Source organism: Dendropsophus ebraccatus, chromosome 6 (genome assembly GCF_027789765.1).
Source record: "Dendropsophus ebraccatus isolate aDenEbr1 chromosome 6, aDenEbr1.pat, whole genome shotgun sequence".
NCBI lineage: Eukaryota > Metazoa > Chordata > Amphibia > Anura > Hylidae > Dendropsophus > Dendropsophus ebraccatus.
Genome location: NC_091459.1, coordinates 22,175,867 through 22,193,623, shown reverse-complemented (window position 1 = coordinate 22,193,623; position 17,757 = coordinate 22,175,867). Strand labels below are relative to the sequence as shown.

The window sequence follows — 17,757 nt, the reverse complement described above, 5'->3', positions numbered from 1 at the left end:
CTGCTGCTATTCAAATACAGCAACATCTCTTTAGAATAATGCAGTACCAGGCCCAGCTGTGTTCCATTCGATAAATGAGTAGAAGGCCAAGTATACAACTGCTTTTATTTCACGTGACGGCAACCAAACGAATACACTACAAGGTATATTTATCAGAACTTTTTTTACTTACAGCAAATGGTAAAAAACACATCTTGACAACACCTTTAAAGGGGAACTATCAGCAGTATAGATGAATCTAACCTGCTGGTAGCCCCCTGTAGCGCCGGGGATGCTGAGGAGGAAGGTATGAGTGATGCCTTCTTCCTCGGCACCAGTCCCGCGCTGTTAGCCTGGGTAAACTCTGCTCCGGAGCACCCTTAGGAGCAGTGCGTCGTCATCCGGCCCGCCCCCTCCATTGATTATCATTAGAAGGGGCGGCCGGATGATGAAGCAGTGCTCCTAAGGGTGCTCCAGGTAGGAGTTTCCCACTACTAACAGAGCAAGAGCGGCACCAAGGAGGACGGTAAGACACATACCTGCCTCCTCATTGTCCCCATAAAAGAGGTTAAAGGGGGCCTGAGCGTAATATTATTACAGCTTACCACCACTAGATTCTGGAGAAGGGTCGCTGATCCAGGGATCAATTCTGGTTGCCATTAATAGCCATTAATTCTGGAATTTTTTTCCCCCCTAAAATTGGCTTCTCCTCAGGGTGTTTTTTTTTCATTGGATTAACATAGTCCAGGGGTCCTCAACTGGTGAGGTGAGCATAAGTTTTTTTTTTAATGTTATATGCTAGATGGGAGAGGGGGGGGGGGGGAGCAGAGGGAATCTATATAATTAAGGGAGCACACAGCAGGGGTCTATATACTACTGGGGAAGCGCACAGGGGTCTATATACTACTAGGGAGTGCACAGGGGGACTATATACTACTGGGGGAGAGCACGGGGGGCTATATACTCCTGGGGGAGCGCACAGGGGTCTATATACTACTGGGGGAGCAACAGGGGGGCTATATACTACTGGGAGCAGTCACCTCCTTTGTACCTAATTTCAAAGGGCCGGTGAAAGAGAAAAAATGCCAGTTTTCCCACTAATGAGCATAAATTCTGTATGTAAATAGTTCAACAACATTTGTGAAAAGTAACAAAACCCATTTACTACTGATGTTCAGCTCGGACCTTCACCTGACAATAGACCCCGGTAAGTGGAGCTTCACTAAAAGTTGTTGAGTACCCCTGCCATAGGGTATAGGCTAAACTGGATGGAAATGTCTTTTTGCAGCCTTACAAACTATGTAACGTTACCAAGTGTTGTTCGTTCTATCACATAGATAGAAATGCAAATGTATGAAACCAAAAACTATTTAGTCAGAAAGCTAGAGCACCATAGCGGGCAGGATAGGCTGCCATTGCTTCAGGTCATCTCATATATGACTGTTGGCTGAAAGTGAAGCAAGCTGCTTTTCCATCTGACAGGTTGGATTTTGGCAATCTAGCCGGTGCTTAGGTAGATTACATGACAGGAAACATGTTAGGATACAGTGTCCCGCCAACCCCGATGTCTAAATGTTCCTCTCATTGCCAAATCAGTTTATTATATTAGTAACAATACATGAAACACTCCATTTACCCAACACGCACATCTGAAATCTTGATTCCCTGGAAAGAGTGAGTACAATATCATCTAGATGTTGTTCCCGTCACAGGATCATGTCCCCTAGATCTCTGGGGAACTGACATATAATCGATAAACCCAATGCCCTGCTAACAGCTATGAGTGCAACAGCAGCACTTTTACCTTCGCACGCTTACATACGCTTTTTAAAAGTTAAGATGTCAAAGATGTCACAGAAAGTTCTCTGCTATAAGCAAAAAACATCTACCGCCAAGACGTGACCGCAGACAACTTACAAGTGATCAGAAATCTATGTGGCTACATAAGAAGGAACACTGCAGACAATAAGCAGGCGTGTGGATGGTACTTTAGCTTTGGCTGTCCAGGCATGATGGGAGTTGTAGTTTTTGATTATTTAAACCACAGATGAGCAGTCTCCGTTGTCTAATGACGGCACAACTATATATATATATATATATATATATATATATATATATATATATATATATATATATATTTGCCGAAGATCAATACATTTCGGCTTCTCTTTTATTCTCACTCGCCAACTGTTATTATTATAATCTCCATTGTTCCTATCGCCATTATTTCCCTATCCCCAATACCTTTTTAACAAACTAACCATCTGAAACAAAAACTACAGAATCTGACAGGTTTATTAGCTCTTCACCAATACCGTCGCACCGTTCTAGATGCCTAAGATTACAATAAAGAGTAGAAGAAAAAAATCTGCCACCTATTTGTATTCTACATTAACGATGTACAATTCAGGTTTAAAATGGAAAGTGATAATGAATGCCAAAAGTTATGGGATTAGGGATGGTCTCCTTGATCAAACCAGTCAGGGGAAAAAAAAAATCACAAGAACATCTCGGCAAAAAAAAAATTGTATTTTAATTAAAACCGACTCGGAGAGTCTAATGAGTGAATGCGATCAGTGCACCCAAAGAATACTCATGGAAAGCTTAAAATTGGGAAAATCAACAGAAATGACTTTGCTATGAAGCTCTAATTCAAATGCAGGTGAACGGCATGGAAATAAATTGCCTGGGGCTCGAGTATTATTCCTTTTGATGTCATCCCCTCATCTGCAGCTTAACTAAACTGAAACAAATCCTGTAGAGGGAATGACAGCGAGGCATGATGCAAAGTCTATGTACACTGACTGCAATGCCAAGCAGCTCTCTTCAGAAAAAAAAAAAAAAAAAAAAAAGTATTATTTAATTCTGCTTAAAAAAAACAACAAAAAAACAGGACGTTAAAAAGAATGTTAACCGTGAATCAATATATTCGGTACCAGTAAGGGGAAACTTTGAAGCTAAATCACATCCCGGGCAGAGCCTCACATTGCAGCAAAATCTGATATATGAACTAATTAGGTAAAAAGTTAAAATGATCTCTACCTGTCATTATGATTTCCTACCCAATCGGCGTGCAGTTGTTCCTACAGACAGAATTTCAGGTAATTATGGATACGACTCCACTGGGTGGGTTCAGTTTACAAGCACTATTCTGATTCAATAGAGCTCGTACAGCTAGCCAAGCAGAGTGGTATTTATATGTGGTGTCCCACTGTTAGTGTTCTTTGCACCTGTCAAAAAGCATTTCTCTCAGGTTAAGTGGTGGATGAGGTATATTAAGTTTTCCCACTAGGCGTCAGTATTCTTCATGTACTTATGTCTATGCACAGCTGAAGACGGTTCTGTGCTGACCACTAGGAGGTGCCCTTTTCTTCTCTACCTATCCTCTCTCTTCTTTTTCCTGCACACACTCATCTCTACCACTCACAGGCAGGAACACATAAGGCCCCGTAGGAGGAGTTTCCCTTGTGGAGGAAGTACACTTCAGTCTTATCCAGATTCTCAGTGAGAGAGGACACAAGAGTCAACCATTGCTGCAGAAGTTAAGCCAGGGCCTGGCACACACAAGGGAGAGTAGTCACCAAGGAACACACTGAGCCACGCCAGGAACACTTCTTAAAAGTGCAGGGCAGTATCCTGAAAAGTTAGGAACTAGCCTTGGTAGGACAAAGCAACCAGTATACGATGGTCTAAGTATCCTACTGTGCAGTGCAGGTAACTGGGAAGACTCGGACATCTAGCTACATCCAGATAACCGTGGCTGGGGCTCGTACTATCCTACTGGGATGGGTTCTATGCTACCAGAGGGCAGAAGGCGGTCAGTGTCTAAACGTGAGTATAAGTATCACTTCACTGAAGATATCTCTCAAGGTTCCAGCAGAGTACAAGGCTACGTTGAGTTAGGGCTCCTCTGGCAAACTCCTCTACTCCACAAGCACGGCTGCAACTTCTTTCAAGCACCTACCTCCAGCACTAAGGTAAAAGTTGTTATATTTTTATACTAACGCACAGGACTCATTTTTTGTCTGCACCTATACACACACCACCGCACACCTTAGGTTATTTTCCCCCCCTTCTGTGGGTGGGGGTACAGACAGTCCGGGTGGGTCAGTTGCCACTCAGGACTGTTCACACACCAGTACCTAATCCATTCCACATCACTACATATAGTTACCTTAACGTCTTGGGTGGGAAATCATAATGACAGGGACGTTTTAAAAGGGAACTATGAGCAGGTTATATTATTCTAACCTGCTGGTATGTCCCTATTGCACAAGACCATTAGTTGCACTGCCCTCCCCCATAGTGCCAATCTGGCCTGCTCCACTTAATTATCATTGGAAAGGGGCCGAACGGCCAGGGGCGGAATGGTGCTTGGGGGGGGGGGGGGATGTGGTCCAGTACTCCTAACAGGTGTCCCAGTGCTCCTAGTGATCTCACCGGAATTGCTCACCGGAGTGAGCAATTTTACTTTGAAACTGAAATTAATTAGAAAGGGCGGGGAAGGCGGGGGCGGATTGTCGCTCTGAGGGTGGGGCGGTGCTCTAAACGGCCTTATGGCACAGAGCACTCCAATTATACTTCACGGGAACAGCGCTGAGGATGGAGGTAAGAAACTTATCTTTATCCTCAGTGCCCTGTACGCAATAGGGAGCTATGAACAGGTTACATTCCCTTTAACCAACAGTATGGTACCACGTAACCCAGAAAAATCCATATGGTGGTAAATACTTTCAATCAAAGTATTTTAGGACTAGAGTTATCAGACCATTTTTGGCTATTAGAGATCAGCGAACCTGAGTGTGCGCCATTTGAATACTGGTGGCTTAAAAAGTTGATTGCAGCCCTAAGGAGTCCTGGAAATCATGGTGCCGCGGCCTATGGCTGTATCCGCATTTTGCAGGCAGCCTTCGGGCAGTATCCTACTTCTTCCACCACTGATAATCAAATGCGGCACACTCGGGTTTGCTGATCTCTAATGGCCATCTAAGCAGCATGGCGACACCCAAGTCCTTACAAACTAGCACAGAAGAGAAAACAACTTCACCTCTTGCTATTTTTATGTCCCTTTCCTCATTATGTACAGTACAAGCTGTTTCGATACGCCATATGCAATCTATGTAGCTATTTATGTGTATGCATTTTACTGCAGGCTACTGTGGTGTTTATGCAGGCTTCACTTCCTTAAAGTCAATCAAAAATAGATTAATAAAATCCATGAGCTAATACGAGAATAAAACGAAACATTACCTGAACACTGAAGCTGAGACAGAATTTGCGCTCCCTCAAACTGATGACTTGTCATTTTTAAATTGGGTTTGATACAACGGATGAAGCTGGATCCCTGTGGGAAAGCCAGTAAATAATTTGTATAAGAACACTGGTACATAGTTATTTTATGGCTGCACCAAGCAATAAACAAAGTAAGAACTGGGTCAGCACATTGCAAGTATGCACAAGCTGTATCATTAACAGTCACTAAAATAAAAAAGTGGGAAAGAACAACCAGACAACGGACGATTCTTAACCACTCAGCATTTCAATAATGCAAATCTTCGTCAGTCTTAATTTTCCCGATACATTGATAACGATCTTAAAAAGTACCGTATTACAGAGAACATAAAAACAAGACCAACGACTTTATAGTGCATACAAGTAATACAAAGAATGAAAGGGCGTCCTTCAGATTCTAATGTCTTTATTGATCATCCTCACTTTGCAAAATGTTACCAATGTAAGAACAGGATACATGTCCTTGGGCAGAATATAAGGGGTTATTCTAACTTCAGTATTATCCAACTCTAAAACTTTACTCCTCTGTAGAAGGTACACATACATTAAAGCAAATGTACAGCCACTTTTTTAGTTTTTTACATAAACAGACCGGCGCGGATCCATTTTTTGAACTGCCACCCGGTTCCCGCACATACCGGCACCATACTATTAATGACGGAGCCAATTTTTTCGTTTTTGGGTTTTCGTTTTTTCCTCCTCGTGTTTAAAAGACCATAGCACTTGTATTTTTTCCCCTACAGACCCACATGAGCCCTTATTTTTTGCGTCATTAATTGTACTTTGCAATGGCAGACTTAATTTTTGCATAAAATATTCTGTAAACCATGCCGTTCATCCTATGGAAAAACTGACATGTTATATATGTTCTTCAAGTCTGTGCGATTAAATTGATATGTAACATGTATAACTTTTAGATTATTTGGTGGCTTTAAAAAAAAATATAAAACCTTTAACAGAAAATAAACGTTCCTTAAAATCGCTCCATTCCCAGGCTTATAGCGCTTTTATCCTTTGGTCTATGAGGCTATGTGAGGTGTAATTTTTTGCGACATGATCTGTACTTTCTATCGGTACCTTGATTGCGTATATGCGACTTTTTGATCGCTTTTTATTACAACTTTTCTGGATTTGATGCGACTAAAAATGCGCAATTTTGCACTTTGGCAGGTTTTTGCGCTTACGCCATTTACCATGCGAGATCAGGAATGGGATAATTAAATAGTTTGGGCGATTACGCGCGCGCCGATACCAAATATATTTCTTTATTTTTATTTATAAAATGGGAAAAGGAGGGTGATTCAGACTTTTATTAGGGGAGGGGGCTTTTATCAATAGAATTTTTTTTTTTTTTTTTAACTTACACAGTAATTAGAGGTCCCCCTGAGGGACTTCTAATACAACTACCCTGATCTCCCATAGAGATCAGTGATGTATGTATTACACAGCACCGTTCTATGCTGCAGACCAATGCAATAGAATACTGAGCCGGGAATAGCGTCATTTCGACGCTGAGTCCTGGAGTGGTAAGATGAAGGGATCCCCCCTCTGCGATCGACTAGACACCAGGGACATGGGCACAGAAGACTTTTAAATGCAGCTTTCATGTTTGAGAGCTGCATTTAACGGTCTTAATTAGCGGAGGTGGCAATCGGCCTCTTCCGCTAATAGCCGCGGCCCCAGGCTGCAGATAGCATCCGGGATCGCGGCAGTTCAGAGCGGTGTTGCGGCGCGGCCCCCCTCTGAACTCCCTTAGCAACGAGATAGCGTAAAGGGGTCGTTAAGCGTCGTTAAGGGGTTAAAGAGTACCGGCTGGGCATGAAGCACTGGAGGCGGGCCCACGCACCCCCCATGTGACTAAACCCCCTCCCCTCTGTGATGCAGCTTCATTAGAATCAATAGAGCTGCGTCACAGAGGGAAGATTGTCACACTGGGGGAGGGTGGGCCCGCCTCTAATGCTTCATGCCCAGCCAGTATTTTGTAATAGCCCGGCGGCTCAAAAAAAGGACCGTGGCACCAGCAACTCCGCACCAGCGCTTGTCTGTTCATTAACTTTAAAGGGGTACTCCATCGGGGTAGGAGGTGGCTGAGGAAAAGGACGTCCACTCACCTCCCAGGTTCCAGCGGCGGGTCCCGCATCGCGGGGCTCTGGTCCCCGGCCGCTTCCTATTGTCTGACTCGGGCCCGAGATGTGACCGAAGCGTCGCGATGCGAGGTCCGCCGCTGGAACCGGGGAGGTGAGTGGACGTCGTTTCCCTCAGCCACCTCCTCCCCGGTCCCAGGAAAAAAATGCCCCCGCGCTGGAGTACCCCTTTAAAGTATTACTGTCACTATGAGAAAACTTTTGAAATTACATAGAGATATGTCAAAAGTTTTGATTGGTCTGGGTCTGAGTGTTCAGACCTGTACTAATCTGAAAAAAGAGCTGGGAGAAGACTAAGCGCCTCCTCTCCTGGCTGTGTGTCATGTGATCAGTTGGGCTCATAATTTAAGTCTATGGAGCCCGACTGATTATGCTGACACAGAGCAGGGAGCGGACGCTGATGATCAGAACGGGTCTGACAGTGACACTTTAAAGGTGGGGTAAAACGACAAATCAATAGTACAGGCGATTTAAGAAACTTTGTAGTTGGGTTTATTAGGCAAATATGCCATTATCTGCATTCAAAAATACTTTCTCCAGCCCCCCTTCTCTCTCTCATTCACTGCTCATTATGAGGAAATCTCGACTCTTTTTACATCAGTCGGGTCCTGTGTAACTTATAGAGAGGGGAGGGGGGAGGAGGGAGACTAGTTGTAAGCAGAGAACAAAGGATTACACAGTGGGAGCTGTGTGAAAGCCTCTATTCAGAGGTCAGAGAGGTCAGTGCTGACTTCAGAGGAGATAGCATGGTGATGTAGCTGTAAAATTAACTCTTTGTTGTCCTGTTTTGGTGCCTCATCTCCCTCCACCCCTCCCCTCTCCATAGAGAACAATGAAGACAGGGGGGAGAGCTTCAAACTGCTTTTTCATGATAAAAATGTATTTTTCGGCTAATAAACCCAATTACAAAGTTTCTTAAAATTGCCTGTACTATTGATTTTTGCAAAAATAAATAAATAAATGACAGGTAAACGTCTAATCTGGGATAAGTCAATATTGTAAGGAGAACAGGTTTTTCCACCTGTGGGCTTTCCTGTTGTTGTAGTTTATAACAGCCGCAAAACCAGATTGGGGAATTGAAGTTGCTGGACCATTGGGTTGTCTGCCCTATGTGTGCTGGCTTTGCGGAGGTGGTGGTCACCGACTGACACTGCACTATTGTTAAGAGTAGGAACTCATGTATATCAGAAGACCTGCATGTGATACATGAGGCAATGTTGTTTGATCAAATGATATACTAACTTCTGATGTTGATTTTTAGTGTAGCTGAAAAGCTTTAGTATCAATGTGTGAGAGGTGCAGCCATTTTCTTGTTCTTAGGCTTGTGCAGGTATTTTATATAATCACTAGAGTTGAGCGATACCCGAGCATGCTCGAGAGCGATCAATCGGCCTTTGAAAGCTGGTAAATGATTAAGTTGGATGCAGCCCTAGGGAGTCCTGGAAAACATAGATACAGCCATAAGCAATTGGCTGTATTCATGTTTTCCCAGACTCCTTAGAGAAGCATCCAACTTCTTCAGCCACCGGTATTGAAATGCCAAATAATTAGTCTTGGGCATACTTGAGTATCGCTCACCTCTAATAATGACTTGGGGTGCGTGCACACTACGGAATCCATGCGTATGACCCGCTTCTGATTCCGTCGCTCGTACCTGCACGCGGAGGCGCGCATCTCCGCCCGTGCTATAGACTAGATTCTACGCACGGGCAGATTCAGCCAAAAGAATTGACATGTCAGTTCTTTTGGCGGAATGCGGAATACATAGAATAGTGTCTATGGCACGGGCAGAGATGCGCGCCGCCGCGTGCGGGTAAGAGCGTCGGAATCCGCCGCGGGTCATACGCACGTATTCCGTAGTGTGGATACACCCTTATGCTTGTCCATTTTCAATACATAAGTTAACAAATGTAAAGAGTGATATAGACGTAACACTCCGCTGCATGTATCCCAGCTTAGCCCGGCGGTCGCGGCGTACTGAACAGCATAGGCATTCGTGTTTGAGTGCTTGCGTCTTTATCTTCTTCCATTTTGTGCTTCCATCGACTATCAGACCAGACATACTTTAAGCTTATCCAGTGCAGCTGCTTATCTGCGTTACTGGTGTATTCATAGAGACACATTGCTGGCAGATTATCAGGCTTCTAAAGACATTATCAAACCATGTTAGCAGGGCACAGTAACACTTGGCAGGTGAAAATGTGGCTGTGTGCAAGAAAATGTATGATTTTACCAGGGCGCTGAAAGACACAGTTAAGCAAAGTCAACGTCTTCTTACCGTGCTTCGGAGTTTTTCAAGTAACAGATTCAACTGGGTCTAAATAAAAGTAAAAAAAAAAAGACAAAATATTAGACACAGCACAAAGCTGAATCCTCGGCCACTATACACGCATGCAGCATGGTGACAGATCGCATGCATTACAGTCCGCGGTGCATGTTTTTTTTTTTACATGGCGTTAAACATATGGGTGAGTGGTCAAAACAAAAGAATACAAATGCTTTGTCATAAACAGATGCTGACGTGGGATGCGACTGGTGCTACTCACTATTTAAGGGATGAATAGCTGAACCTACAACTATGCTCTGTAAAGAAAGGATAGAATCACTACAGAGAAGAACGACAGAGAGGAAAAAGTGCAACAATAACATCCAATGGCGGAAATGAGGAAATGATAGTGCTCGCTATGTGCCAGGGAACTCTGAAGGGGGCTTAAAGGGGTTATCCAGCGCTACAAAAACATGGCCACTTCTTCCTCCTCGGCGTCTTCATAGAGAGTGAATGGGACGGAAAAGGCTGCTGGTGCACATGCGCACCAGCAGCCTTTTCATTGGCTGGAGCGCATCACATGGCTTCCAGCTTCGTCAGCCTTGATTGGCTGAGGTTGCTGGAAGCCATGTGATGCGCTCCAGCCCATGAAAAGGCTGCCGGTGCGCAAGCGCACTGGCAGCCTTTTCCATCCCCAGGACCCGGAAATCAGAGACATCGCTGGACGGCGGTGACGGTGAGGCGGACGGCGGGCGAATGGAGTGGCGATCGTCACCGGAGGGATGGTGAGTATGTTGTCTGTGTTGTTTTTTTGGGGGGGGGGGTCCCGCCGGAGTTGTCCTTTAATTGCAAACTGCATCTGAACTGGAGACAACAGTAGGGGAAAAAGTGGCCATGTTTTTGTAGCGCTGGATCACCCCTTTAAAGCAATTCATTATACCAATGGTGTGAATGGTGCCCACATACATTAGCACAGCTTATGGCTACTTTACCCCAAAAAAACTGTCCAATCGCACAATGGCTACACATAGCTGCAGATGACGCATTGCTTCCCAATGATACTTAAAGGAGAAGTCCGACACAGGGCGCACAATCACTACGGGCAAAAATCTTACCGCTTCCCAAACATGCCCTGCGTCACATCACAGAGCTCCTCTTCATCTTCATCTTCTCCCGGGTATGTAACAGACGAGTAGAATTTAGCCTGCTCAGCCAGTCAGTGACGGCAGCGGTGTCCTGACTGGCTGAGTGGGGCATCCGTCAACCAGGTCGTGATGTGGCTGGCAGGGAGCTAAGAAGACAACCGGTGGGGTCCAAGAAGAGGACGCAGCCCCCACTCCCAGCCCCCAAAATTTTTTGGGCCCAGCGGTGAACTTCTCCTTTAAAAGGGGAACTCTCAGCAGGTTAGACGTCTATGGCACATGGGGTGCTAAGGATGAAGGAAAGTTTCTTACCTTCATCCTCAGCACACCAAAACGGCAAACAGCAAGCTTGCCACTTCTAATGCATACCAGCAGAGCGGGATGGCAGGGTTGGTGCACTTGGGGTGGTAGTGCTGCTTACAGTGCACCAAAACGCCTCAATAAACTGCTAATATCATGGAAACGGCAAGAAACTTACTTTCACCCTAAGAGCCTTGTGTGCTGTAGAGACATACTATATCAGTAGGTTAGATACCTTTGTGATGCACCTTCACCTTACCATTGTCGTACCATCAGCATCCAACCAGACACTTGTACTGAAGCACTCCTCTAGATGTAAGGACCTACAGTATAGTGCTAGTACCTGTGGAGATCTTATGCAATTTTTAACTCTTTAGTTACATTGTACCCTGGGCTGGAGGCAAAGTCTGGTAATCGTGTAGTGGTAGCGCTGGGTTACTGCAGCTCAGCTCCTATTCACTCCAATGGTATCAACCTTGGGCCACTCTCCTGAACAGCAGATTTTTTTTATTTTTTTTTTTGTGGTGGGGGCATTTGAGATCCAGATGATCAATGATTAATGGCCTATCAATTAATTTGAAGTGGAAAATCCTGTTTTAAATAGAATCTAACAGCAGGTTAGAAAGATTTGCAGAAGAAAAAGGAAGCAGGCTGCTTTTCTGCAACCTTCCATTTATTAATATGCTAATTGGGTGGAAGGAAGATTGTAGGAAATGAGCGATAAGTGTCTCCCGCCCTGTGGTAACATAATAGCAGATTCTTCTAACCTGTTGTTAGTTTGCCGTTAGTGTACCTCCAGTTATTGGTGATTTTAAATTCAGTGCTGGAATACTGTATGTTGTTGAGCGCCTGTCCTCCCCACCGTGTATTACTATGCATAAGGCGCCCATCTCCAGTGCGAGACGCGGCCCCATACAATTACACGCCAACCCAGACCTATGTCCTAATGCATAGTTATGCACTGCAGGAAGCATGGGCGATAGGAAACATATTACCTTGCACAATTCAAAACTGGTATGTATTTAAAAAAAATGACACAATTAGGAGCTGAACAATTTATAGAGTAACCTATAGGTATGCAGATGTATGCAGATGGAGCCATTCTCTACTGTGCACTTCAGATGCAAGAAAATCTAAAGGCTGGCTAAACTTTTTGACCTTTTTGCAATGCTGCCAGTTTCTGATGAATATTACCCTATTGGTTCCCTATTGCGCAGGGGGGCACAGAGAAAGAAGATATGTTTCTTACCCTTCTCCTCAGAGATGTTCCTGTACAACAGTGTAAACCTCAATCCGGAGCACCGTTAGGAGCACTGCCCGGCTCCCGAAGCTTGAGCGCTCTGGGGGAGGGGCAGTGCTTCTAGCGGTGCTCCGGATCGAAGATTACACTGTTAACAGAACAGGAACATCTCTGAGGAGAAGGGTAAGACATATCTTCCTCCTCGGCGCCCCGTGCGCAATAGGGGACCATCATCAGTTTAGATTCGTCTAACGTGCTGAGAGTTCCTCTTGACAATAACTTTATTTGTTATGCAGTACAGGACTAGAACACAATAGCGTGAAACACTAAATCAGGCTCATTGTAGTTTTTAAAAGGTTAACAGGAAGAAGAATAACCTGAAAAAAAAGAAAAGAAAAAGAACCTAATGTCTCTGAACAAAATCCCTCCCCTTTTCAAGAATCAATGACTTTCCATATACCCTTTTAGATGCAGATCAGCTTGTGGACCCGGCCTACTTATCATGGGAGAGCAATTAAAGGAGAAGTCTGGCAAAATTTTTTATTAAAAGCATTGTATTGCCCCCCCAAAAGTTATACATGGATAAAATGGTAATGTCACGACCAGACTCCCAGAGCTGTGCGGGCTTCGGCTGCTGGAGAGGATGATGGACACTAAGCATCCCCCTGCCATCATCCTCTGCAGCAGCCACAGCCCGCACAGCTCTGGGAGTCGGGTCGTGACATCACCATGTTATCCAGGAAGTGACATCACCATGTTATCCAGGAAGTGATATCACCATTTTATCCAGGAAGTGACATCACCATTTTATCCAGGAAGTGATATCACCATTTTATCCAGGAAGTGACATCACCATTTTATCCAGGAAGTAACATCACCATGTTACCCAGGAAGTGACATCACCATGTTATCCAGGAAGTGACATCGCCATGTTATCCAGGAAGTGAAGCCTTGATGCAGTAGTAAGTGCAGGGAAAAAGCACTTTTTAAGCATTTCCCGTAATAAGTGTATATTGGTGATTTGTATAACTTTTGGGGGGCAATACAATACTTTAATAAAATTTTTACCAGAGTTCTCCTATAATCTCAACAGCCAGCAAGTAACTCTACACTAAAGGCCCTATTACACGGGATAATTATCATGCGGAAAATCGTTATATCGTTCGAATTTTAACGATAATCGTTCTGTGCAATTGCAGGCACAGATCGAAAAATCGTTTGTGTGTCCCTAAAATTATCATTAATTGTTCACTAATTGTTTAGTGTAATTTTGCATTGTTCATTCTCTTGCTGGGAGCAAACAATCATAGTAACGATTGTAACTAACGACCATCGTTCTGAGTAATATGGTGAATGATTTCAGGTTAACGATAAACAATCTTGTTTAAGTTAATTGTTATCATTAATCCCTAATCGTTAAAAATCAGTCTAATAGGACCCTAATAATGTGCAGCCAAATTGTGGTGTCCCCCAGACAGATTGCATATTTTCCCACCGTTGAGGTTTTGGCTTCCGTTATATGCATTATCTAGTGCAGTATGTCTATACTGATTACTTTATATTCCCCAGCATCTGGCCCTCCACATGGAGACAGTACATCAAGTATTACAACATTAACCTGATCGGTGGAGAGGACATAAGAAGTGGCTCCTGCAACAAATAATGATGTATACAAGAGATTGTTCCCCCCCCCCTTTAGTTCATGCTGTTACAGATCTATAACCTATAAAATTGAATACATTACCGCTATACCTCGCATCACAAAGCTGCAGAAACAAAACCAGACCTGTTTTCTGAGCTCTTTTGCTTTATCATTTTAGGTTACAACTTTATCACCTATTAATAGATGTCTGACTGATCATAAGAATGGCAGTGCCACGCCGCTTTGTGTGCATGGGGCAGCAGTCAAGAATACATAGTACAACTGCTTTATTCGCTCTTTATGGGACTGTAAATGGCAATAACCCTTTACTGCACCCTCAGCTATATTCATTAGTCCCATAGCCAGTGAATAGAGCCGTAGCGCACATGCTCCACCACATGCCACCATAGACACAGGACTGCCATTCTCATCACCTGTGGATGGGAAATAAATATAACCCTTTAAAAGGGTATTCCAGGAAATATTGACTTTTCCCCTAATAACAGGATAGGGAAAAAGTAGGAGATCGCAGGGAGTGGGGGGGGGGGGGGGGTGTTCCGACCTCTTTACCCTCTGCCGATCTCTATATCGGGCCCCGGCTTCTGTATTATGAATAGAGACGCTGGTACTGCATGTGACCCACTTCTCTATTCATTCCTATGAAGCCAACGGAAAGAGCAGAGCATAGTGCTCTTCCGGCACATTCAGCTCCTTCCAGCGCTCCATGGGAATGAAGAGAGCTGCGGGTCGCATGCCATATGCACGGCTCTATTCATATAGAGCTGAGGGGACCAATACGGAGATCGGCGGGAGGTAAAGAGACCAGCCCCCCGCAATCTCCTACTTTTCCCCTATCCTGTGGATAGGGTAAAAGTGAATTTTTCCTAGACTACCCCTTAACGTGTACCTCTTATGATGTGCTCTGACCCGGCATGAAACGCATTCTGCTTTTGGAAGTTAGAGTATTCATGGATACAATAGCACCATGTTGGTTCTGTGCACGAGCCCTATTGGATCAGATTGTGACTTGTGTGCAGTATGGACCCAGCTTGGTCATATCCATGGATACCCGTACCTCTGGAACCAAGATCAGCCAGCGGATATCATTACAGGCACACTTAACACACATCTTATCTCTGCAGGTTATAGAACATACCTTAAACTTGTTCCCCACACTGATAAAACTGAGTTTTCCAGTCTTTTGCTTGGAATCCTTGTGATTATTGGCGGACTCAAACAGTTCCCGTACAAACTTATCTTTGGACTCGCATATGAGAGACTCCAATGACATGTGAAGCGCATCATTGTTCTTCTCCACAAATTGCGTCTAGAGGGAAATGCAAATATAGTCAAATTAGTGAGCTGTTACCTTCTTTTTTTTTTTTTTTTTTTAATATGTGTTGAAAATGAGGATCTTTGCTACGTTACTGTTGTTTCATTCAGGACATGTCCTATTGCTGCTTATGGTGGTGGTGGTGGTGATCACTGAATGGGGAGAGCTCCTTTACTTAATAACTAACCGTTCTCTCTTTCATGCGGGTCTGGACTACCAGTGATTCTTCCAGTCTCTGGTGGCCTCTGCCTTCCCTCCTGACCTTGATTGACAAGGTCTCTCCTAACACCCAATCAGGTAGAGAGCTATCAATCAAAGCTGGTGAGGCAGCGAGAAGCACCTGGGGAATGCCCCAAAGACTCATGGTTCAGGCAGCATGAAAGTAATGACAGGTTACCTTTAATTACATTTCCAGTCTTCCATAATTTCAGTCCCTGACAGCAGCTACCGGGACGGTTAGGTTTATTCACGTCGGATGTATAATTGAGCTTCTGAAGGAGATTTATTACAATCATATCAAGCACAACATGGGATGATTTATTTTACATGAGACTTGAAGAACCTTTTCTCTCGTCCTCCTTATCGTTAGGGTCCCTATTTTCTACCTTATGCACACGTTCGGTATTTTATTCAAGTCCGTAGGTTCCTCCCGCTATCCAGCCATACAATGCACTAAAAATTACAGATTGGGCATCCATATTTTTTGTAAATACATTTTTTAACGTGCCTAATGACTAATTATTTTTTTGCGTCTTTGTAATCTACTGATCGTGTAAATAGCCCAATAGACATCAATATGCACTAACTCTAATACGAAATAGGGATCTGTAGATCACGGGATGTGGCCTAAGGCTGGGTTCACACTGTGTTTTTGCAGTCTGTTTAACCAATACTTTTTATAAAAAAAATAAAAGAAGGAAAAACGGATGCAATAGTGTGTACACCGTTTGAATCTATTTTTCCATTGACTTCCATTATTAAAAAAAAACATGGATCAAACCGGATGTGTGAACCCAGCCTTATCAGAATATCCCATGTTATCTTAGCGATTCCAGCCATTGAAAGTCAAACATACATAACCTTTATACTACTTACTGGAAGGAACCCGGTATTATTTTAGTAACAGAAAGTAATTAGAAACCTATGGTAATTTCTCGGCTACAGAAGGTACAGCTTCATTAGACTGCAGCATAATGAGTGTGAATGAGGTTGTTCGCTGTCAGTCTCTCTGCAGCGAGGGATTCTTTCAGCTATGTCCCTATTTCCTATGACTGCAGCACAGTACGTGCTCCTCCGCTGGACACCTGTGTTTCTGTCTGGAATCATTCAGGCCTCAGACGTGACAAACATACTGCCTGTATAGGCTCAGGTCCCAACCCTGCGCTCCAGGAGATTATCGCACACATCAGGTTCCTTTACTGGTATTCAGAATATTACATCTCCTCTTCTAATAAAAGTTGAAAGGAAGGCGGTAAAAACTGGACAGGAGGGGTAAGATCAGATATCAACTTATATTTGTAATTAGGGGGGACTACTGTAAATCACTATTTGGAATTGGTGGGACTAGTGTAAATCACTATTTGGAATTAGGGCGGACTCAGTAATTCATGCCCTAAGGATACACAATGGTCCCTTATTTTCCTGGGACTGTGTAAAATAAGCAGAAAAATAATACATATAAACCATTTTCCTACTTTTATGAGTAAGAAAGAGCAACTAAAAACTGACAGATCACTTTCTAGATTAGGGGTGGGGAACCTTGGCTCTCTAGCTGTTGCAAAACTACAACTCCCATCATGCCTGGACAGCGGAGTTGTAGTTTTGTAAAAGCTGGAGAGCCAAGGTACCCCACCCCTGTTCTAGAAGGATGGGAGCACAGGGCTTGGTTATCACCATATCCTTTCAGGTCACTGTTTGTAAATGAAGTAGTAGTCCGTGGGAATACAGCCACACCATTCACATGGGACATCCTTAGGCTCCTGTTTTTGTTCCTTATGTAAATGCAGCAGTATTACAGCAGTGTGACTACCGCTCAATTTACCGCCAACAGCCTCAAAGCGGATAGCCAAGCACTTGCCGAAGGCAGCACACTCTCTATCACCCACTCCATCTCAGCTGCAACACACACTGGTGTCGGCCCCTAGCACGCTCCTCCTCCTCTAACGCTAAGCAGTAGCATTTAAGTCAGGACCCCTAATATAGCGTGAGAGACCAGAAGCATGCAGGTGCTGAGATATCTCATGGTAACTGGTGTCAATGTGAGGCTAGCAGGAATAGCAGAGCTGAGCAGGTCATCACGCGATCACATAAAAACGGAGACTCAGCTCAGCTACATCTGCGTGTAGTTCTGTGGAGCCAGTCACAATCAACAGAGCCGGCTAACAGAGGGCAACAACTTGACTAATGGCCTAGTGGCATT

The 17,757-nt window shown here is 44.1% G+C and overlaps 1 protein-coding gene across 5 annotated transcripts in view; it reads right to left on the bottom strand.

Annotated features, from left to right (window-relative positions):
- MYO6 (myosin VI) overlaps positions 1-17,757 on the bottom strand; it is a 208,312-nt gene that overhangs the window by 54,313 nt on the left and 136,242 nt on the right. For all 5 annotated transcript variants that reach the window (XM_069974661.1, XM_069974662.1, XM_069974663.1 and 2 more), the window contains exons 18-20: positions 15,162-15,332; positions 9,694-9,732; positions 5,230-5,323 (exon numbers count right to left, since the gene is read on the bottom strand). In XM_069974661.1, the coding sequence (XP_069830762.1) occupies positions 5,230-5,323; positions 9,694-9,732; positions 15,162-15,332 (304 nt within the window). The remainder of the gene's footprint in view (positions 1-5,229; positions 5,324-9,693; positions 9,733-15,161; positions 15,333-17,757) is intronic.